Consider the following 24876-nt stretch of genomic DNA (forward strand, 5'->3'; position numbering starts at 1 on the left):
TCTGCACAGTATACAGCTGGTGTACCTTACACTAGCTCGCACAGGAATCCTAACGGATCGCGTTTCGTCGCGTGCGCACCAGGTTATGACGAACGGGGACGTAGCTTCATTTCCCCGCGTTATCCCCCTCCCCGTGTAGCTTCCATCGCGCTAGTCGGTACGAGAAAAAAGAGAAAGGACTGAAAAATGTGCGACAAATTCATGCAACTCCGATTGTTCTAGGCAGATTCAAGATTTTTTTACGGCAATAAATTCGTGAGGTCATATTCAATATTGAGATAATTCGATGATTACAATTGGAAAAGTGGTTCAGGATCAATTTAAAATAGGACAGTGAAGTACAAAAGCATGCCACCGTAACTATTTCGATCGTGGAGGCTACCTCCGTCTTATTGTAGGGATCTTGAGGTATAAAATAACAAAAGATGAGCAGCTAAGGGAACACCAACGAGAAAGCTAGAAAACAAAAACAAGGACAATACAAAAGGGCCAGCGCCAAACGAACTCAACCCGAGAGGACCAAGCTTGAGAATGACAATTAAGGCAGAAATGTCAGTATAACAATGTTTGGGACAGCCAATATATTTCGTAATCGGCACCGATGTGCGCTATTCCTCGCCATTATTATTTCAATAGCGAGAATTCACACGTCAGCAGAGATGAAACTCAAACTTCCCGCGCTTAATGGCTCGACCAGTTATGTAGCAGCGCTAGTAGCGCCTGGTCGCGCTGTTTGGATCGAGCCAATCAATAGATGCTAGCCAATCCAAGCGATATTCGCATCGAGTTGGTGTAGTTGCCTGCTAGCTGCTGCAGCTCATGTCTTGTGAGATGTAGAACTAGTAATTTGATCCGTAATTTGGCATTGCTGTACTTCACGTTGATAGCAATGGATGGAATGAGCGACGAAGCGAGGAAAGATGGAATTCGTAGTTCTAAGAAGTAGCCCCTTTAGGAGCTCGTGCACACGGAACTTCGCAGAAGTGTCTGTCGTCAGGTTAATGTTGGTGCATGCATGATCGTTAGTGAAATGTAGGCCTACGCGACGGTGTCTGGGCGAGCTACAGCTGTTTCCAGTAAGTATGGTGACTTTTCGATCACTGCTTTGTGCTTGAGATGAGCCGGTGTGCGGACATCAGTCGTCGCTGCCGTAAAGAGCCTGCGCTGAATGCGATCAATGGTGTTGCTGTTACATCCGAAACGATATCATAGCTCTCATTGCGGTTGCTTGATTCATTTCGGGCGCGTACCAAGGGAACCCATAGGTTTTTATTGGATCATCGGTTCATCTTCGTCCTCAGCACTTGTGCGCATATTCGTGGGGATTGCGAATTAGTTCCCTGCGTGGGAGATCTGGTTGCTCCTTGTTCTCGTGAATGTTGCTGTTGCGGACGTAGGACAGCTCTTTTCCGCGAACGATAAATGAATGAACCCGCTTGTTGCTATCATGCTTGTATGCACGTGGAGAATTCTCTGGCGTGAAGGCCCGCTCGGCCTTGCGTAAAGCGACGCCCATCGTACTTTTTTGAACGAATGTAACTTAAAACGGGCTCGTTTAAAAACAGCACTCGGTTACGCAATAGGGGAACACCTGTTCTTTCCATTGTGATATAATAACGTCCATTCTATTCTGAATTGACAGCTACGATCGGTTTCGAGCAAACCACAACAGATAGTTTAGTGACTGCCAACTTGTCGCTGCCGTATGGGGTGTGGGTGGGACAGAGCAGCGTGGCATGCTCGCTAAGCACAGAGGGCCGCCGCGTAGTATTGCGCTTTATCGTTGTATGAATAGCGATCACCTATTGACGACGCACTTTCGTTTGTCGATGCTCTAACGAGCTGGGCAACATTCGGCTCTTAAATGCGCATTATAAATAATAATCTTGGACCTGCTTTTGCGGTTAATTGTACTACTGAAAGCCCTCGAGTAATGTGACCAATAAAACTTATAGGAATGCATTTGTATGGTACAATTGATTTATTATACTGCGCTAGTTTTGGTCTACAAATGAACTATTTGAGTATGAAAATGAGGTTATTTTGACACACTTCATGAACCGTGCATTGTAGCAGTATGCACATTTTGGAGTTTGTGATTGCATTTATGTATATGTGCAAATTTTTCATATTGCATGTATAGTGGAAATTAACCTTTTTCTATTATGTGAACTAGAATTTGGGAGTGAGCAGTTAATTCAGAAATATACATTGCATCTGATTTTCAGCGAAATAGCTAAGATCAACATTCTGATCTGTGGCCAGCGCCCTGCTGTTTCTATTAAGGCAATGCCTCATTGTGCTTATTATTCTGTCATGTTTGTTTACTTGTGCTTAATAAAACTTGTGCAGAGGTACCATGTTTAGAGTAATGGTATTTGCATGGTATTGTTGGTTATGACCATTTTACTTCCTTTTAAGAATATTTTGTTTAATGACAAAGTAATGACTATTACTTTCAATGCATATGTTTGCTCAGCTTCGGGCTTTTCATAATGATACCTTTCTCATCCGCATTACAGAACTTGTTACAAATTTCGGAGCATATTTTCGTGCGTACTTTTTCTTTCTGACTCACTTTACGTTATATATATATATATATATATATATATATATATATATATATATATATATATATATATATATATGTGAAACATTTCCTGGTTTCTGGTCATGCTTTCATAATGTTTCTTTCTGGTACATATACTGAAAAAAATACCATATTACTGTTCATAGAGCACCATATTTTCTTACCGCATCAGTTGTGACTATACATGGCCTGTGGTATGTCCCTATAAGATAGTGAAGATAGCTGATTTTATCAGCTGTTTGACCTCACTATTCATGCTAACTGTTTGCCTTTTTATGAGCAGCCATCCCAATTTATGTCATGCATGTACTTTGTAGCAATGTTTGCTTGGAAGCTTTACCTGTTTTTGTTTTTCCTGTCACGTTGATTTCAATTTGTAGGTGTACCTCTAGTCACTCCTGAATTAAGTAAGTAAATGTGTAATATTCTTGAGTTAGTGTTCATGAATTGTTTTATCTAACATCAACTTGGTTATATTAATTATGTTTTGTTTGAGCCGACAATGAAGGCAATAAAATTGTTCACCTTTCCATTTGCTGTCTTGCTTTTTTAGTGAGGCATCAGGTGCAGCAATTGCTGTTACTCCTGTTTAAAATTCTGTTACGCACTTTTGGTTCCGTGTTTAAGCATGATGTCGAACCTATGTACAGCTGCTGTTGCCGTTCAGTACCATCTTGTGCCTTGTGTAATCATGCTTGTGTATTTTTGCATTCTACTTTTTCCTTTAGGATTTTAGTAATAGCGTACCCAAGGCTTTGCGTACGCTATCCTATGCGGTCGCTGCCACTGCACATGCGTCTTAATGCTAACCGCCGTTAGCGTTTGCGGTACGCCTGCAGAAAATTCAAAATAGCGTTTGGCCTCCAAATCCCTTTTGCCGTGACGTCACCATGTGTCATAATTTGCGGGGAACAAACGCTATTTGAAAACTCTCTAATATAGCTATTCAATTAAGCGTACACAGGGCATGAAACTTGCTTAAGGAGTGAGAATGTATAAAGGCTAGTAAAATGGAGCCATGAGCACTCCTAGCTAAACAAAGCCAGTGTGACTCGTTATGTGCATCGTCATGTTACTATAAATGGTACCAAGTATGTATTAAAAAGCAACAAAGTTTAACATGCTCTCGCAACCTTGTGCTGAATTTGTGCCTGCCCTGTTGATTCTGCAGGCTGAAGCTGTGGAGGCAGCGCAACCATCTTAACCTTCCAAGATGAACATAATGCGCAAGCTGCTGGTGGGCCACCAGGGCCGAGCTGCGGGCGCCGCCGAGGATGGAGCACAGAGTTCGCAGCACACGGCTCTGGGCTTGATGCATCTGCACAAGCTCTTTGCTGAGCTCTCGCACCCTACCCACCCGCTCACCCAGCAACAACAAGAGCAGCAACTCTACAACATGCTCCCTCTTTTCTGCAAGGTTGTACAAGCTGCCCTTTTGGTAGATGTGATCTGATGGTGAAGTAGAAAAACACACACGTGCGTTTTTTTGCTGCACCCCTTTGTTGTATATCATTGCCAAGCATTACAGCATTCTTGGTGGGGCATGGTTTTACTAAGTTCTTCTTCATTGGGTTTTGAAGAATGGTGTGCACAATGTACTTTACACTGTGCACATCATTTTTATTCATCTAGTTGTTGCACTTTATTTTTCTGAAGTTTGCCAGAATCTTTTAGGCATTTCCATTGAGAGTTGGTCTCTCTCCCATTATACATTTATTTGTTTTACATTTCTGCATTTTCGAGATCTTAGATATTGTAGTGTAGACTGGATAAGAATAGGAAAAAGTGCACGTAAAATTTTGTAGCATTAGAAAAACAAACAAAAAGTATGTTTGAACCCAGAATGCTGGAGTATGTTTGAACCCAGAACACCAGACGTGATAAGCTGATGTGAAGCGCTGGTTCTCGCGGGGAAGGTAGCCCTGGACACTGCTACATAAATCAGCTTCAGTGGATGGCATCTAACTAAAATTGACGTTAAGCCCACGTGACGGTTGTACATAGGAGTACATTTGTAATGTTTATAAAAATGGATAGAAAACACTGCAACCACAATTGACGTTTCACAAACATTAGGGCCTATTTGAAAAGTAATGCTGTGACCTGACTTGGCTCTGTGGTAAAATACTTGATTGCCACCCAGAATGCTGGAGTTCGATTCCTGCTGCGACCCTGACATTTTATTCTTTGCATTTGTCTGGTCAACGCTGCCAATGTTAGCTTTATCTTAACGCTTATGTGCTAAAATTACCCATGTGTGTTGTCGTCATTCTTGGGTAGATACGAAGTGTCAATAACCTGCATCACATATCCGCATAATAGTGGCACATACCCACCCCCGAGTATGTGCCACTGTCAGGCGAAAAGTGTTCGACGACAAACACGACGGGATGGTGACATTATTCAAATCTTGACTCGCAAGTCTTATTCGTGAAACCATCTCGCCCTCTGATACTAATTTCGGTTCACGCCAAGTTAAGGCAGTGATCACGAGAGCACTTAGACGTAAGCAGCTAGAAGACAGACAGACACCAAAAGAGTTTGCAGTAAGCAAAGAAATGTTTCACATGTGAAATTCCCCATAAACTTGATTCTAAGAACGTATACAGGAGCATAGTTTCTAATACTCAATACAGGATGTCAATATAGCAGTTAACTGTGTTGGCATCGTGCTGGCAGCTTGAAAACTGACCTCATAAAAGGCTGCCAGTGCTGTAATGTGACACACGACTTCATTGCTTTGATATGTGATTTGAACAGACGGTGTTGTGGCATCTATGATTTCTCACAAGCTTTTACAAAAAGGTCTTATCTTTTTAGTTACCACGGAAAACGACCATTTTTCATAGGTCCTGTGAATAAATTGTTTGTCAGTATAGAAGAGACTCCAGCACGCATTGCAACATACGAAATCGTGCATAATGAAATGCGCTTTCCAAAAAGCATAACTTGTTTAGCAAGAAAAATATCATGAATATATAAAAATCTGAAAGTGTAACCTAAAGTTGCCATTTGAAAAGCACAGCAATAAAAAGCACTATATATTAAAAAACATTCAAAACAAATGAAAATCAACATATACATTTTGACGATAAATTGCTCGAAAATAGTACAAAAAACAATATATACTCTACACAATGCTGCCCATATGATGCGAGAAAAAAAAACGTGAAATGGAGGTACTGGTTTTGTTGCTCGTGCCATGCGGAAAAGCATTTCCTGGTGTCAGTGAGACAAAGGTGCATTCGTGCACCTTTCGTACAAGTACTGTTAGTTGTTTTCTTTCTTTTATGGCAAAAATGTGCTGGTGTTACATTGTAGATGGATGGCTGGGATGTGAACACTGCCTATATAAATCAGAAGTCCAGTGAACTTCACTAGTTTGTCTGGCATTTCACCTCTCTCCATGAGCCATTTCTCTCCGCATATGTTGGCATTACAAAATGCAACCGAGAATATTTATTTGTTCGCTTGCACATTCTATGGTCACCTCTGCTGCGAGAGAGTAGGGGAACTAAATCACGCACATTTGTAAAATCACTCGCATTGCTCTGAAGTGCAGAGCCAAGCTCTTCTATCTTTCTGGCGGGAAAAGAAGCTTTGTGGCCGCGGCCAGGGTATAGCACCCGAATGAAATGGGGACCATACACGTAACCAGAATAGCCCTAAGATTGCTTACAAAGGCCAGCAGCTGTGTAGGCATGGCGGAGGAGATCACTTGAGGCCGTGAATGAAACTAACCCCTGAGCGAATGTGCAAAATATCATCGCCGTTAGCCCTTGAAGCTGAGGCGCTGTTGTCTTTGGACTCAAACCTCGTGCATGTTTTCGTCCCTCTGCTGCAGTCGCAAGGTACTTTTGAACGTTGCACACGCCCCTGCGCGCGTGATGTCACAACCATGGAAGTCACTAATTACACCGGATACGGCCCCCTGTCAGGATTTATCAAGAGAAGCAAAATCAGATGGATGGATGGTGGATGAAAAACTTTTATTGGGGTTCATAAGGATTCCACCCCCGTTTTATGGGGGTAGGATCGCGGGCGAAATCAGAACTGCTGAAAAACTCCAGACAATATACGTGCAGTGGACCTTCGGAAGTAAGTTTTAGTAGAATAATTCTTCCCTGACTTCCAATAACAGCCCTTTAGTGCATGTACATGCAGCATTGTCATTTACATTTTGGGTAATTATTACTGCACAACACTGTCATATTGCAAAGCTGGCACTTTTAATTTCATATTCGACTTGCAAAAGCTCACTTGATTACTGAACTTTGATGTTACTGAAGCATAAGCACAAGCGGCACGTATTCCCAGCAACGCGCTCACATTGGTTGCACAAAGGAAGGAAGGAAGAACAACAAGAGAGAAGGCAGGGAGATTAACCAGGCACATGCCCTGTTTGATACCCTACGCTGGGAGTCTGTCAAAAAGGTCTGTCAAAAATCATTACGTTGCCAAAGTGAGAAAATTCCAGCTGTTTCTGGAAGTGCAGTGGCTGGACACCGGAGGTTCTAGGAACAGAGAAATCAAATTCAACATGCCAAAATAAGTGCTTCAAATCATTTGTCAGTTTTGATTAATTGAAATAGTTGTGACGAAAGAGTTAATAAATGAAACATTACTGTAGTGGCAAGTGACATGGTATCGTATATTGGACATAGTCTTAAAGGGAAAATGACATATCTGTCAAAGAAGCTGTGATTGGCACCATTCATTGTTGCTTCTTGTAATATTCAGTGAAAACTAGTGATTGAGGCTGAGAACATGCTGTGTGCAGCCTTGAAAACATCGAAGGCCATGGGAAACAGTTTCACGTTCAGGCGGAAAAAATATCAACAACACACTCTTATCTGTAAACATCATTTTGACACTACCATCAATGGGGCATGTGCTGCTCATTTTGATGATCTTTTAGTGAGAGTGAGTTTTTCAATAAGAATGTGTGCAAAAAAAATCTAAAAAAAAACTTTTTCGTTGAAATAAAAAATAAATGAAGGAGTTGTTACCGTTACGGGGCGACGGCTACCCCTTTCCACTTGATTGTTACAAATAAATGTGTCTTACATCATTAGTCACCTAATGGCTCCAACACAGCTGGTACCACATTAAAGGGACACTAAAGGCAACTAATAAGTAGACGTTGATTGTGGAAATAGTGGTCCAGAAACCTCATAGTGTTAATTTTATGCTGAGGAAGGGCTTATCTTGAAATAAAATCGCATTCTAGTGGTCCGCATCGGGTTAGCGTACTTACAATTACCCCCCTCAACAGAACGTCTGACGTCACTGTTGCCGGGCACAACATTGGCTGGCTTTAATGCGCGGCCGCCGACACTGTAGTTACAGCAAGCAGCAAAGGGAAAGTAGCGGAAGCCACAGCAGCAACAACAGCCATTGAGCAATTTTTAGCTATGGCCTTCAAAATTGCAGGCATGCTTGGTTAAACTGGGCCCTGCTGGATGGCACGAGCTGTCCAGTTTGACCTTGTGAAAATTGAATTTTTAAACCATTCAGCCGTTCCCCATAGTAACGTCCAGCAGTTCTTTTTTCCATTAATCAAACAGAAATGAACAAGCAGCACTTTATTACGTCTCTTGATGCACGGAAGGTTCTTTATTTAGTGCAGCTAACTCGCTGCGGTGGTCTAGTGGCTAAGGTACTCAGCTGCTCACCAGCAGGTTGCGGGATCGAATTCCGGCTACATTTTCAATGGAGGCTAAAATGCTGTAGACCCTTGTGCTTAGATTTGGGTGCATGTTAAAGAACCCCGGGTGGTCAAAATTTCCGGAACCCTCTACTACGGCCTCTTTCATAATCATATGGTGGTTTTCTGACGCTAAACCCCACATATTAATAAATCATTATTTAGTGCAGCTAGATTGATTACTAGTGATTAATTGTAGCCTGTTCGTCTGACATCATCGGGATCATTTCTGGAATGTCCTACTGCAGCGCATGTATTCTTGTGTATTTACCTTAATTTCTCGGTAAGCATGGCACTGCTGTTGATAATATTGTCGTTTTAGATGTTGTCATACATTGAGCTTTCACTCTGTTGTAAATTGTTAATTGACTTTAGTGTCTCTTTAGAAACATTGGCAGCCTATGTAATACAACACAATTTGGGGAAAATTCAAAGGATACTCCCAATATTTTCATATTTAAATGCACTTTTTAAACATGTGCTCAGAATTTAATGCAAAGCTTGAAATATTATTCCATGTGTACCTTATGCAGCAGGTGACCCATCTTTCTCAGAGTGCAGTATTTTACACCCTGAAGCAAGCATCTTTACAGCGGAGTGCTATGCATTACTCCCTGCTGTTAAAAATATCCAAGAATAGATATTGCAAGAGGCAGTTACATTCACTAACTCATGAAGTGTTGCAAAAGCATTAATGTTACTTTGTGCTGTCATTGGTAACCTTTATTTGCTTCTACGGGTGTCATTCAAGTATCCAGCCAACATGTCACAGGAATCTGTCTGCTTGTGTGCAGAAGCACCTAAGGCAATACGCTAACAGACCAAATTGCCACATTTTTAGATTAAAGCTTGCAACTCCTCTTTCTGTTCAAGCTTCAGCCATGAAGACTTCCTCATGCAAAAGGCTCAAGAATACACTGACATCATTTGTAGGATGTTGAAAGTTGTAATAAGCTCCACGTAATTATGTCATGCTTGGGGAATCGGCCACCTCTGATGAAGTCGTTATGAAGGACAACCTACTTCGTCTCCTCAGGATAAAACGCATTGACGGTGCTCACAATTGTTCACTGACTGGTTGTGAACCTTGTACATGCTGTAAGTGTGGGTAGCTGCACTGGTTGTCTTCCCATGCTTTGCTTGAATGTCATGAAACAAAAGCAGAGAGAAAAAATGCATTTTCCTGTAGCGTGCATGGGGTATGTTTCACTACATGTGACATTATTTATTTTGTGCAGAGCTACTAATTAACAGCAAATTTATTTTTGGCTTTGTCGAAGACGCTTGTGTAGTACACATTGTCTACTCAAAAAACACATGACATGGCCTCTCGCATTGTGATGGTAGCATTATTTTTTTTAACACGTCTCCAGGCCCTTGCCTTCGAGGGCTGGGTGAGGCAGAAGGGCTACTTTTTCTACCACATTTAAATGTATGATCCCATTGCACCATATATCTTAACATGCACTATACATCTCTATAATTGTCACAATTTTAATACTTGTGAATTCTTCTCACTTTTTAGCTACAGACTTTTAAGTGTGTACACAACAGCCTTGCACCTATCCATTGTCATTTACCGCACCGTCGAGCATACAATTTCTTCGAGCTGTTCGGTCACCTTTTGCCTCTTCACCCGAAGTCTATATACGTCATTACATATCTGCCGACGCGATAGCTAGAAGACCTGAAAGACTGGTGGTGCTAACAATGCTTGAAGTAACCACAACATTTTGAATATAGAAGTGTAGCATTCATAATATCCAATAGCTGAGATTGTATGGCAGATATTAGAGCGTTACACACCTGTATGCTGTGTTTGTTCACTCAAAACGTTTAAAGTTGTTGAAGGTTCCTTTCAAGGGGGCATGGCCATGTTCAAAGAAAAGGCAAGCATTACATTTGTATATATGTAGTGAATATATATTTAATTAATCGAAGCAAATAAGCTCAATTCAAAGCAAGTTGATAAGGTACTGCTGAGGAAGATTATACACTGAAACCTCGATATAGCGAAATATCAGTGATTATGAAGTATATAAGAAGTAGTCTTGAAATAGATATAGTGTTTGGAATATACTGTTACAACGAATTTTTGGGTATAAACTTATTTTTGTGTAAGATGTAAATTTGTTATAATGTGGTTTGAGTGTAACAAAGCAGCGAAAGGTAATAAGCTCAACAAGGTTGACAGCATGATAGTTCATTGCCACAATTTTTTTTTAATTTTCTGCATGCTGTTAACTCTTTGCAGGGTTTTTACAGGAGTGGGAGCAAAGAGGAAAGCACAAAAAACAGCAACAGCAGAAGTAACAATAGAATTTGGTCGAAGCAGCATTGCCGTACAAGTATAAATTAAGAGGAAGAAAACTACATGCATGGATAAAGGGGTAGTGGATGCATTATTAATTTTATGCAATCGTAGAAAAAGGTAAAGCAAAAATTGACTCATTTGTAACAGTTGATGTAAATACAAATATTGGCAAACTACCTAATACAAGGGGGCAGTTGTAAAATTAAAATTGACATCAGTGGCATCACAGTGGGCTCTACTCACACCTCTATTGATGTATTGATTGAGGTAGATCAATGCTGTTGCATCATCCTGAATCGTCATGTGACCATGCTGGGGCTCCTGTGAGGTGCACTTGCATTTTTTCTTTATGCTACCTAAATGCTAGATGGAAAGGTGTTTCTGGGAACTGCCATAATAGTTGTTAGAGCAGCTGCCATGAATCAATATTTCGGCAGGATAAGGGTGATTCAGTATTTGGGACACTGAAGAGACATAGTGAGGGAGTTCAGAGGGGCACATAATTCATATAAAATACCAATCTTTCTTTGTCAGGAAGAAAACAAAACCGGTTATTGGAGCAAGAAAATGAAGACAAAACTTGCCATTTTGCTTTTTTTTATACCAAAGTTATAGAACCATGACATCATGCCTGTGCCTTGGTTTCCACTGTCTTAAAAATGTTGCCTTTTTTTTGTATGAAAATTAAAGTGCCAGCTTGAGTTTTACTCTGAGTCAGCGGCGCAGCCAGAGGGTGGCACACTGGGCATATGCCTCCCCCCGAAATGTTTTTTTGCCATGGCATAGAGAGTGAAAAATAGCCATTTTAGGGGGGTGTCCTTCCCGAAATCAAGCTGGTGCCCCCCCCCCCCCCCCACCTCCCTGAAAAACATTTCTGACTACGCGCCTGCTCTGAGTACAATGTAGTGCTTCCTTTTTTTTAATTAAGTAAGTAGCACCTAGCATATTCTGCTAGTGTCTATGATGTCACTGATGGCTAGCACAGGAAATTTGAGGCTGCGACAATCTTTAATATTTTTGTCCTTTCTTGATTACTTATGTTTTACTTTTGGTACATGCAGGCTATTCCCAATTTCATAACTGTTATCTGCTAGTTGAGGCTAATGTGGTTGGTATCAAAAGTTCATTTGTGCATGCATATTTCTCAACAAAAATTTTCAATAAATCACATAGGAAGTGACATACAAATGCTGCTATAACCTTTTAAAGATTCACTCTCTTTTTGTTATTAGAAGCGCACTTGAAACTGTGCAGTTCTCATGATGCCTGCTATACTCTGCCCATCGTTGCTCAGAGTTTTTGTGCTGGCTTGACTTTGAGGTAGTGTGGCGTGACCTCTGTCACACTGCCTGAACTGACGTGCCAGAACATTGGCTTATTGGTGTCAATGATTGCCGCCCATAAGCGTGCACAGGGTTCTCCTTCTTGGGCGAGGGTCCAAAGTGTGATGCAGTGCCCCCATTCCTTATTAAATCAATGTATGGGGCAGACATTACACTACCCCTCTTGGGTGACTAGGACAGTGCCCCCTCCCTTGCCTCGTGCGCACGCCTATGTTGCCACCACACAACACAAGCACCCTGTCAAGATTCCTTTTTTTTGAGACAAGATATCTTGTATTGATGCTCTTACTGAAGACAATATTTAGTCATGACATCTAAGAAAACGCTCCAGCTTCAGTGTGTTTGAATGCACGTAGGTGTATTTGCACAAAATGGTAAAGAATCTGTCAAGTTGCAGAAAGCCAGGAAATGTTATGAACAATGCTATAGACTCCATGCGTATAGGCACAATGACAATGCTATGCTCATATGTTTGTGCCAGTATGACTTGGCAACCTAGGAGGCCCACTACTGGTGTCCAAAAGTGTTAAAGGTTAAAGATGGCTAAAGAGAAGCATAAGTTTAGCTTTTAATAATAAATTACCTTTGTGAGGTACAATAAGAACAACAAGAAAGAAATCCACTTTAACAGTATGAAAAGTCTTTATAGATAAGCTAGAAAAGAAAAAAAAAACTAGGCAGATGTATAAAGCTTTCATAGCGTGTCTTGTGAATTTTTAATGTGCCTGCATGTAGCTTTTTTTTATTTGGTAGAGGGCAGCACCATTCTATTTTAAGGAATTTATTGACTGAACCTGTAGGGTTGATAACATCTACCATGCCATTACAGCTCTGTTAAAAAAAATAATAAGAAGAAAACACAAGTACACTATCTTGCAGTGACATACAAGTGATGGGGCTTGGTTGTGAAAGTCAGTAAATGTAAGTTTGGTTTTCATTTTGCTACTAGCTTTCAATTTTTTGCCATGAAATAATGACACAGTTTTGAAATGGAACTTCATCAACCTAAGCTGGTTTATTATTTCTCTTCAGTGTTTTTTTTAGTTGTGTCAGCAGTAAATGCTCAATGGGTAGATGTCTGACTGGTGCTTGGTTTGGAGTTCACATTTGGCTCATCAGTCACTGCTGATGACTGCTGGCTTTGCCATATTTTTTCTGTTTACTCCTATGAGCATTTCATCATTAAAGGAATCGTTTTTTTTCGTAAGTGGAGTTAAGGATTATTTATGTGATATTGCTGTGCTGTCTTGTTTACAAAAGCTCTGTATTCTGTGTTTTAGGTATTTGAGAACAGCCCTGCTGCGGATATTATTGACAAATTCAGCGATGTGCTAGCATTCTCCAAGCTAGTTTCCAAACTCATGGTTTCTGAGATACGGAGACGGGCTTCAAATCAAAGTACAGGTATTGTGTGGCCTTCTTGTTTCATACTCTTCATACCTTGCCTAAATATATTCCATTTGACAAGGTCTTTATGTGCCGTGGTAAAATTTATGTGTCCTGTGACAATATTATGAGTCGTGCTTGCATGTATTTGCATGTAATTCACATGCACATATTTGTGTCCCTTCCCTCCCATCTCTTTGCATGACCCAGAGAGTGCGAGCAGTGCCATTGCACAATTCCTGGAAATCGAGAGCACAGAGGAGCAGAGCCGCGGTTGGATGCTGCTGGCCACTATGAACCTGCTGGCCAGTGGTGGGGCCCCACTGGTGGAGGTGATGACCTCGAGCGCATTGCCGTCTACGTTGGTCAAGTGCCTCTACCTGTTCTTCGACCTGCCACAACTGCGTGACCCTGACCGGCTGGAGCCCCACTGCGAGTTCACACCTCGTGAGCGCCGGATTCTGCTCCAAAAGGTGTTCGTTCAGGTGAGTGCAGCACAGAAACGCCATGCCATTGTCACTGAACAGTATTTTATTTCAAAAGCTTAGTTCATCGACAGGTTTGGATGGAATTCGTGACTAGTAATATAATGATATATTATTTGACTTTTCATAATCTCAAGTCAAACACCATATGTATTATAAAAAAAAAAAAACTTGAATGTAAACGACGAATGTTTATTCACAATTTCAATATAACCAAGTTTCTGTGCTGCCGCAAAGGAGAACCGAGGCATAGAGTTTCCCAGAATAGACTAGATGAGACTCGGGCGCTGCGATCGTTCAGCCACCATGGAAATGATTGGTAGTACACAAATTTGCCTAGTCTTTGTGCTTGCGGGTTTCAAATGCACTTGTGGCTTTGTTTCTTGCTGTGTTCTGGTTTTGTTTCAAATAAAATAACGGACCATTGTGAACTTTATGAGCAGATTAGAAATGATAAGCCTAGAAACTAGCTCAAGGTGGCGAAGCGTAACTGCGAAAGCTTTGCTGGGCTTCCTATTGCGGCAAATCAGATTTAGGCCACACGGAGCCAAAAGTACGAAGACTAGGCAAACTTGTGTACTCCCTGTCATTCCCATGCTGTCTGAAGTTGCGTGCATTGCATTTCTCATAGGCGATAGTGCTAGAGTTCTCTCTAGTATACCTATTTGCAGAAAACTCTGTGAACCGAGGCAGTACATTAAACAACGCTTTGCTGGTTTCAGTGGTCAAATGGTTGAGCTAAACGTAGTTTTATTGCAAATACATTTTTCAAATTGTGTGCTGGGTGACAGCAAATGGTCACAGAGCACGCAGCACCTTTTTCGGCTGTGGCTGGGAGCAAGGGTTCACCTCAGTGCTCTTTTATGTTCCTTCTGATCAGAAAAGTAATAGAGTTTGGGGCAAATCTTCTGCATTAATACGACACTAAGGTTGCAGTTTCGATCCCTGAAGGCAGTTTGGTATCTTTTCGTCCTCTTTACTTTCTTCACATTTATATTATAACTACTGCAAATAATATCCCCCATACTTTCCTTGGCATTATTGTCGCTTAGTTCTCGTTAATATTGACTCTACATAGCACATTTTTGTTACATAGTAATTATTGTTCCATATTAAGCACCTCGCATGCTTTGTTGTGTCAAAGCCTGATATTGGTGGTTTTGTTGTAGGGAGGTAACTGACGGGCATGGAGTTTCCACAAAGCCAGTAGCACTAAGTGCAAAGACCTCTCCCTTATATAACAAGCGGGATCATTCAGAGTACATATGTTGATGACAAGGCTAGTATCTTGCAAGTGATCTCGATCGATGTGAAAAAGGGTGTAACTGCTTGCTTCGAGACATTACTGAGCTTTTTCTCTATGATGCCCAAGTTGAAAAGGCTTGGTTAAGAAAAGAATAATTTCCCAATGAAAGCACTTAAATCTAGCTTATGCTTTTCAGTACAGTCGAAGGTGGATATGTCAAACTCAAAGGGAATCATGAATTACTTCGATGTATGAAAAACTTGATATAAAAAATAGATGCCCTGAGAGCTTACCTGTAGCGGATCATCACCTACAATAGGCGCATTCAAGAATGATAACTAATTCCGCACACACGCCGCAAAGAAAATGACTTATTTGCGTGAAAAAAATCGCTAATCTTGGCCTGCTTCTTCGTTTTTGAAATGTTGAAGATGCTAGTTTTGATCTTATCAAGGCTGCCTAGGTGCGACAGCCCGGTTCCTTACATGTGGCCGATACAATAGTGAATGATGGTGAAGGCTGATGCCACTTCAGCGGCGGAGTATGCGCGTGTAGCCAGTGCCTCCTCTCGATGATCCTCGTCACATGAGCTGTCGGCATGGACATTGCAGTCCACTTCCACGAAGTCGTCCGCAGACACTTCGTGTGGAACTGCTGCCGGGAAGCGGGACGACAATTCTGTAACGCATCATCTATGCGCTCGTCGTTGTCATCTTCATCCGCAAGTTCCGCCGTCTCGAAGCCTGCCTTGCAGAAGCAGTTGACCACTGTGTCCGTCTTCACATCTCGCCAGATATTGAAGATCTCCACAAGAGAAAACTTCACGGAGATTTTCGGCCACTCCTTCGTCATCTACTGCTGGATGTCCTAGCTACTGACAGCTTCGCTTTTACCAAAATTGGTGAAGACACCCGCTGTTGTTGGCGAAGTTGTTTCAGCGAGTGCAGCGGCAAACAATTTGGCCTTGGCAATCAGCATCGGACCATCCGCCAGAATGTTCTTGGCGGGCACTTCTAAAAACCAGACATAGAGTGCCTTTTCTACATTCTTGTAGGCAGAAGCACGCAGATGACAGGCTCCCGACGTTCGCTGCTCTGCCTCCTATGCCTTGATATCTGCCTTGTTTTTCAACAAAGTACTCTGAGTACTTCGTGGTATCCCGAAATTGTCCGCGACAGTCGAATATTGCTCCCTCGCCTCAACATGCTGAATAGCTTTCAACTTCGTCGCAAAGTCAAGGGTCTTGCGCTTCTTGACGCTGGCCGTAGCTACATGAGAAGTCGGCAATTTAAGGAGTCTGCAGTGGCTTTGCACACCAAGCACGCAAAAGAGAAATGCTGCACATGCGGTGGTACGTAGGCAACACAACAGCGGAAGCAAGAAAGCGCTTGGGAGGCGATGGCCACCTGCGAGGGCTACAACAAAAGGCTCGAGCTGTGGTTGGCTGATCAAAGCTCGCAAAAAAGCAACAAAAAAATAAAAGAAAAGGCGAAAGGAGAAGGACGGCGGCTTCTTCGTGCCTGCTGTCCGAGCCGACGGGTACGTGGAAAAAGCATGAGAGAGAAAAAGAGAAAGAAAAAAGCCATTCCGCTACTTAGAGGTTGTACAGTCCGAGCCCCCTCGCCCTTACATTTTTTCGAGCGTTTCGGGTTTTGCCGGAGTTGGTTAAGTTTCGGGTCGGTGCCATGTGGAGGTCGCCGGGCGCTGCAAGTGCCAGAGCGTGCCTTCCAACTCGCGCGTGGAGCCGCGCTGCCGCAAAGATCAGTGGGAGGGGGGGCGAGCGCCAAAGCGCACCTTTCAGCTCGCGTGGCATTTGATATATCGGAAGAAGGGTGAAAATACCATTTGATATAAACCTGCAACTTTCTAAATTTTTACATTGGAATGTCAAGGGGATAACTTACGAGTTTGATACACGCGAAAATCCGATACATGTGGGTTCGGTATAACCATGTTTGACTGTACTACAAATGAATTTTAGTGCATGCACTGCTGCGAAAAGTTTAATGTCGCCAACTGAATTTGTTTGGCTGCTTGCAGTTATGCGAACATTTTTTGATGAAGACCAACTTACAAAATCTTTTTTTTTTTTAGCCAGTGTATTGCGATGACCAAAATTTGGGGTGCAGTAAAGGAAAATGCTCATTTCCAAATGTGAAGCTGCATTTTAACAACTGAAGTTTTAGCTGACTTCAGGATCCATTCTGAAGCATTTTGATGGGGAAGCTTTCACTGAAATGCCTACTGATGCTAGTGGTCTTCGTGTTGATGCTGTGCTGGCCAGCACGTCGAAGCATACGCCAGTTGGACACAGACTAGGGCAGGGAAGAACTACACTGTCACCGAGCTTGAGCGCTGAACAATGACAGACCATCACTCACTATGCTAGCTTGTTGGACTCTGTGACCCGTCTGGCTGTTTGGCATCTGGGTGCCTTTCGGGTGCTGTGTTTCAAGCGTACAGCTTTTCTCTTACCTATAAGAGGTGATGATGTCGCACAGATGCTGACTGCCTGTCACGCCTTCCTTCACTGCACACCAATGCTGATGAAGATGACTTTGATGGCTATTTAGTTTCTGTTTTGTCCGACTTTACAGATAGAGTCAAACCCCTTTATAAGAGACACTGATATAAGAGACCAATGGCTATAAGAGACACGAGTGTGCTTACAGTAAAATAACGGATAAAAAAATGATACGAGGTACCCTGTTTATAAGTGTCATCACGTATAAAAGACAAGAATTGCTCTCCAGACCATGCCTTTATAAAGGAATTTCACTGTACTTTAAGAGCGAGAAATAATGCGACCCACACCTTGATACCCTTACTGGAAGCTGTGCATAGCTCCCCCAGAAAGCATTTTGCGATTTCTAATGGGTAGCTGTACAAGAGGAACTACTTAGCTGATGGCCTCCTGTTGTTTCTAGTGGTGCCAGAAAGCTTGCGCCCAGTCATCCTTTGTTCTATGTACAACGACTAGGCGTGTGCGAACATTCTAAAGTTCCAATATTTTTCGAGTAACGCTTGCTATTGAATTCGATTTGCACTGGAATTTTCGCTATTTGAACTTACCAAAGAACAATTCAGTGAACGCTTGAATAAAAGTGACCCCTTCAGACCTGTAATATACCTCACCTTATTATGTTCTCACATTTCAGCAAAGCTGCCTTTCAGGCTCCACTACGGTCGAAGCAAAATATTGTGAACATCAAATCTAGTGACCTCTTTGGAGTTTTAGTATGCTTCATTTCATTACATCACCGTATTGTGGCAAAGCTGTCTTTCAAGCTCCACTACATTCGCAAATGTATTGACTCGAGAAAACGCTGATTGCAACATGAAAGCGATCGATATGGCAGCAGCGGGGGCTTTATTATAATGCTGTTTTGGACCTAAAATTTAAGTAGTAAGTCTCAAAAATCAGACGGCAAAGATTTTGAGCATCGAAAATTTCACATGTTTTTGTAAGTTTACGTCTATGAGGCAGATTTGTACTTCTAACTCGAAGGGAGCACAACCTTGTATGCCACATCCCTTGGGCTTCCACAGAAGTTGAAAGAAGAGGAGAGGCTGAGGAAATAGCATCTCTGCCTTTCACGTGCGAGGTGTTGTCGGCAACACTTTGGTTGCACCAAATCATGCACTAATACAATTAGGCTTCTGCATTGCTTCATTCTTGATAAGACAACTATGAAGTACCATTCTTCCAGCGCTTCATCAACCTAGTGAAAACACTTTTGTTTTGCGGTATGTCATGAGAATACGTTTAGAAATCCTCTCCATCTTTTTTTCTTCACAATTTCACTTCAAACTACTAGGAATATTCGATAAGTGTTTGATTTGCACTCACACTTCAATATTCAAACTCGTTTTGCACCCTAAATTTTGCTTTTCACACAGCTCAATGATGGTATAACATCCGGACATCTTGTTTTTACATATATGCTACACCAACTTCGTCAGAGGTTTTACTGGCCGAAACTCTGAAATTCCACAAAAAACAGCACGTCACCAGCTGCTCCCGCTGGTGCTCCCGACTGCTCCCACGACTGCTCCCGCACGTTATTTGGAGCCCATTTGGCCACTGACATCTCCTTTTGAAAAAGTAATTAACTTGCTCTGACCCGTTTAAGACCCTGTCTGGCCACAAATATGTTTATAGTATGCCTGGATTATTAACGCGGTAACGTTAAAGAACTTGTTTCACAGAAATTCGGGTGTCGTCATTGGCATCATTGCTTGTGAGCAAAAAATCATGATCTTATGCATGACCGAAAAATCGAGAACGATGCAAATAAAAAAAGTTTAAAAAATTCTGCGGCAGAGTGGGGATCAAACTCGAGTCATTTGCATGGCCAGCAGATACCACACGGCCACGTGTCTGCTTGTGAACACAGTGAAAATAACTTGCTCTGCTTGAAAATACAGTGAAAGTAACTTTCATGCTTTACAAACACATGCGTCCTGTGTACATCCTTCACAACAGAACATGAAATATTGCAGCAATAATGTGTGGTACAAGCGCCCATTGCTAGCGGGCGTCAGGACATGTGATTATCATAATGACTTCATGGTTTAAAGCCGGTCACGCACTGCACAAGGCACACATGCGACTGTGCCTATTCCTTTTTTAAAGTGAAGTAGTGGGTGTATAGCAAGTTCGGAAAGGTTTCAGGCACTAAGTGTTTGAAGTACGCACCAGGAACAGGTCATCGCAATTGCGTTCAAGCGAAGCTATAAAATCTGCTAATTTTTTTAACTTGATATATGGAAAAAGATGCGCTTACATTGGCGTCAACTGCCACGTTATTTTCTTTTTTGTTTCAGCGGGTCATATTGTGTCATGGCACTTCATGGGTTATCATTAGTGACTGTGGACAAAAATTTATTGCTGATGTTGTTGAAGACATTTTTGTGCCTTTCTGGTTTTTCTTATCGACACTCACTCCTTATCATCCGCTATATAACAGTCTCAGAGAGAGGGTAGAGCACGCTGATGAACATGTTATCGATGTACGTTGATGCTGGCCACAGAAACTGGGACGCCATCTTACTGTTCGTTACTTACGTGTATAATACCACCAAGCATGCAGTTACTAGACATGTGCCTTTGTTTTTGCTTTATGCATGAAAGCTTTGGAGCTTTCTGGACACTTCTGCATTTTTTGCATCGGGAAGATCTTTCCATCGCTCAGACATTGTGTCACTCTGAAGAATCACGTTAACTAGCACGCCTTCAAACATTGTCTTCGCAAGAACAAAGCAAGAGTTGCTGTGATGCCAAGAATATTCCTGGAAGTTTTTCTCCTTGTGCCTACGTTTGGTTGTCGACTGCTGTTCATAGAAAAGGATTGTACCTGAAGTTCTGGCCATTCTGGCCAATTCGTGATAGTCACTGGTCTAAGTGACCAACTACATTGTCGCCCGAGTGATGGCCAGTAACCAGCGATCGCGCATTATGCATGCTATTTATGTAGTGTGCTTCAAACAGTACGATCGTAGGCATATTTGACTTGCTGGGCGAGCTTCTATTTCCTTGGGGAAAATGAAATGGAAATGTGCGAGTGTGCAGAATTCAGAAGAAGAGGAAGACTAGTAAAGCTGGCGCTTGGACTGTGTGGTTGAGTGAATCAGGCTGGTCTTGTCCGGCAAAGTATGCTGCTCCTGCTTTTACTTCATTTCATGTCATCTGTAAATAAACACATTCTCTCATGGCAATATGTAATGCATACGGGTGCACAGTGTCACAAAGCAGGAAATGTAAACTGCATAAACTAGGACCCCATAATGCTTTGATGCAATCTTAAACAAGCTTTTTTTGTTTGCTGGGTACGTGATGGGTTTCAGTGTTGCGTGTTGGTTGGATTTAGTGTAGGGCATAGAGCAAGAAGCATTTAGGAGTGGCAGCTTTGCGATTTCTAGTGGCCCGATAATATTGCATCGGCCTTTAGAGCTCCTGGAGCTACATGCTACATTCATTGCTTCATCATACTACATCCCATTCTGCCCACTCACACAGAGCGTGGACAAGGAGCACAATTAAGCTGTGTGAGTTTCTCGCTCCATCGCCGTGGAATCCTTGCTCACACTTCCATAAACTGATGCAAAAAAATTAAATAAATAAACAACAAGTTATGTGCCCTCTGATGAAAACGCCACTTTTGTTGACTCATGAGTGCTGCCAAAAAGCACACACTGGTATGTTTGCCTACAGCAACTGGTAGCTTTTTTTCTGCTCTGTGATTGCAGCTTCACGTCACAAGTCGTTTCCAAGTGCTGTGCCTCTGTTGGTGCATGCTATTTTTGTGACGCAATCTGGATGCCCATGGGCACCCGTTCCGACAGAAGTTTCACCTTTGAGATATTTCTTGCTCCATGGTGTAGGGCAAGCAATTGGGCAAACAAAGTGTTTGATGTCTTTCATATTTGCCAAAACTTGTACCTGATTTCGAAGGCAAACTGCACTCGCAGAGTAGGTAAAATAGCTTTGCTTTCACAGATCACCACATTGTGCTGAGCCTGTGCTTGTTTGAGTTTTTCATGGGCCATATTCATGAAACTATGAATGTGGCACATTGCCCAGTATGCCTCTGTGAAGAGGTCACTATCAAGAAAACTGTCAGTGGAATATCAAATCCTGAATAAAGTACTGCTGGCTCTGGGGTTTAACGTTTACAAGAATGAGTTTTTATATTAGTGAATTTAAAGTTTTTTCTTACTGCCCTGCTTTTCAGACATAATTTGTAGCCCCTTAGACGTAAAAATCTACATGTAAGGGGCAAGTCTATAGTAATATGCGTAAAAGGCTGGATTTTAATGTGATGAGGTTTCAGTCTGAAGTAAATTGCTGACTCTACAGACCTGAGATTAGTAGTTTGTTGTTTGTTCTACTTGCATAGGTTTCAGCTTAAATGTTGTGGCTTGCAAGCACCTAGCCTTTTAATTCATCTCAATAATAGTTCACTCTGTAACAGGGCCTTGCATGACCCTTGCTTTATTTGCACAAAAGCAAAAAGCTTATGTGTTCATATTGCCCAGGCACATAGCCAGAAATTTTTTTCGGGGAGGGAAGGGGGACACTACATTGATTTCGGTAGGGGCACCCCCTTACAATGGCCATTTTTTGCTATCTATGCCATGGTTAAAAAATATTTCGGAGGGGGAAGGGGGAGCACGTGCCCAGTGTGCCACCCCCTTGGTACACCCCTGATATTGCCAGGTGTGTTATGTTTGTTCCGTTTTCACCTTGGTACAGTTGAAAATTTTGATAATGCCTATTTTTTTATTATTCAGCTGCTTTGATGTTTTCTTAGTGCTCACACTAAGAAACAATCTATCTTAAAGGAGCAGTGATGTTTGTGAATGGTGGCACACTGAAGCATTCAGTTGGGCAACTTGAGGGAGAACATGGGCCCTGAAAATTTTTTTTATCAATTGAGACAAAACTTGCTGAGTTCATGTGTATTTGTGTGTAGCTTTCAAATGTGCAAATATTTTTGTAGTACAGCCGAATCTCTTTAATTCAAATTCAAAGGGATCTCTGAATTTTGTTAGAGTTATCAAGAAGTTTGAACTATCAGAAGTTTTCAGATAAGCGACTCTGGGTGAGGTGGCACGGCACATTACGATTAGGCATTTATTTTATCGCATTTAAAAAATTTTCCACTGTTTTTAAGCCCTAACTGCATGCAGTGAACAGAAAGAAGTGTAAAGTCCACAAGTTTATTGGCCATTTACTGCTGGTGTGACCTTTTATATAAATTGTGAATTTCCAACTGCTTCATTGCTATAAGTATGCACCTTCAGCACAAAGCTCTCTATTCCAGTTGAGGCACATCACGGTTTACCATGCGTGTGCTTCGTTCAAACATTTGTTTACTTGCAAAGCCTTTTTCCTTGAAGGCTTCAGGTGTTTATTTTTCATTTTTAGACTGTTAGGATTATATAAGCACACAAATTTTTAAACAGTAGTGTGAAAGCAGCTGATGTTACCTGCTAAGGATCTGCAAAAAGCATGAATTAACTGAATGATAGAGTATGAATTAAGAGGCTTTTAAATACATTGAAAGAATAGAGGGCCAACCAAAATAATTGGTTTTTGTTTGAATTAACCAAAAGTATGAATTATCAGAGTTTGAATTATCGCGAGTGTACTGTATAATGTGTAGTTTTTAAATATCATACATTTTCTGCACTTCTTAGGAGCCATAGTGTATCTAAAGTGAGAGTTACAAAGTAATTAAGCACATAATAACGACCTGAAAGGAGTACAGAGTGCAAGAAAACAAGAATTTGTATTCTAAGCCCGTTTGATTAGAGGTCATGATATGTTGATCATTAACCATTGAATATGTCAAGCTAGGATTTCACTCACAAATATTTAGCACACCACAACTTTTGTTCAGATGGGCTTAGAGCATTTGTTCTTGTTTTCTTGCACTCTGTACTCATTCTTGGTCATTCTGACATGCTTAATTACTTTGTAACCCTCCCAGTTTGAATATGACTCCCAAAATGGCTCCTGGATTTTGAAAACTACATACTGTAGTAGGAAAAAAAATGCATATTTGAAATCAGCACACAAATATACAGTAACTCAGTGAGTTTCATTGAAATCAATAAAGCATTTTTTAAAAGTTTTCAGGCACAGTGTTCAAGTAACGCTCATTACTCCCATAGCAATGCAGCTTGAAGAAAAGTTATGTCTGCAGTTCACAAGTGAAACCGTTGACTTCATTACTTGCATCTTGTTCTCCTGCCTGCTGTCATAGAATATGTTGCCATGTCTTGTGCAGGTCTTAGTGCGCCTGTGCAGCCACCCTGCTCCTGCAGAAGAGTTGGCACGGAAGGATGACCTGACGCTGCTGTTCAGCGCCATTACCACCTGGTGTCCACTGTACAACAATGTGTGGCGCAAGAGTGCCTCGGAAGTGCTCATGACACTGTCTCGACATGGTCTCACCGCTCCTGTTGTCAATTACATTCACAGTGAGTGACCCCCATGCGAATGCTTGGTATGCTAGACAAGGTTTGCTGAAAATTATTAGCGTGAAGGCAGTTGCTTGAAAAGATCAAAGTTTTTCGGGGGTTATGTCCCCTATGGTAATATTGGCTCACACTACTTTCAGTCAAATATGTCTGGTTTAAGCTCTGGGGAACGAATTGTACAGATTTGCACTGATTGACTCGCCAATAGGTGGCACGTGTGGAAACAACTATTGAAATTTTGTTATTTTTGAAAGTTACTTCTCACGAAGTACCGTGATATGCACTGTATAGTGTGAAAATATTTGCTTTTTCAAGTAATATCAGGTGCGATTTCTCAGTTTAGCTATTCAGGATATAAGCAATTTTATTACTTTGCATAATTGTGGCTAAAAGTAGATATGGTAAACCATCAGCTCAACAAAACCAATGGCATTCTTATAAATATCACTTCATTACCCCTCCATTGATGAGTGTAGTCATGAGATATTGTACCAAAATGACCGATGACAACTGCATTCAACATCAACAAAAATTGGTCCCACATGAAACCACTGATGACTATACTTGTCTTGGTTGCATTTCTTGATGCTAGATGGTCACAGTTGTCCATGTTGGGCGATTTGTGTTGAAACACAAATGGCCCAGCATGAACAAACACCAAACTCAACATGGACAAACAGAAAACTCAACTTCTTGTTGAAACAAAGCCTGATGAGTCAATGAACCATGCTGCAATTTTCAGTGGTTCTACTGCACCATTTGCATCATTTTGCTAAAATCATATGGCTTGGTACCTCACTGCACCCATTGAAGTGCA

The 24876-nt window shown here is 41.7% G+C and overlaps 1 protein-coding gene across 2 annotated transcripts in view; it reads left to right on the plus strand.

The window, feature by feature from the left end:
- Nucleotides 1–847: 847 nt before the first annotated feature.
- bchs (WD repeat and FYVE domain containing 3 bchs) overlaps nt 848–24876 on the plus strand; it is a 227185-nt gene continuing 203156 nt past the window's right edge. For both annotated transcript variants that reach the window (XM_037413472.2, XM_037413474.2), the window contains exons 1-5: nt 848–1076; nt 3762–4007; nt 13235–13358; nt 13551–13825; nt 23867–24059. In XM_037413472.2, the coding sequence (XP_037269369.2) occupies nt 3804–4007; nt 13235–13358; nt 13551–13825; nt 23867–24059 (796 nt within the window). In that variant the 5' untranslated portion in view covers nt 848–1076; nt 3762–3803. The remainder of the gene's footprint in view (nt 1077–3761; nt 4008–13234; nt 13359–13550; nt 13826–23866; nt 24060–24876) is intronic.

The sequence above is a fragment of the Rhipicephalus microplus genome, chromosome X (genome assembly GCF_043290135.1).
Source record: "Rhipicephalus microplus isolate Deutch F79 chromosome X, USDA_Rmic, whole genome shotgun sequence".
NCBI classification, from domain to species: Eukaryota; Metazoa; Arthropoda; class Arachnida; order Ixodida; family Ixodidae; genus Rhipicephalus; species Rhipicephalus microplus.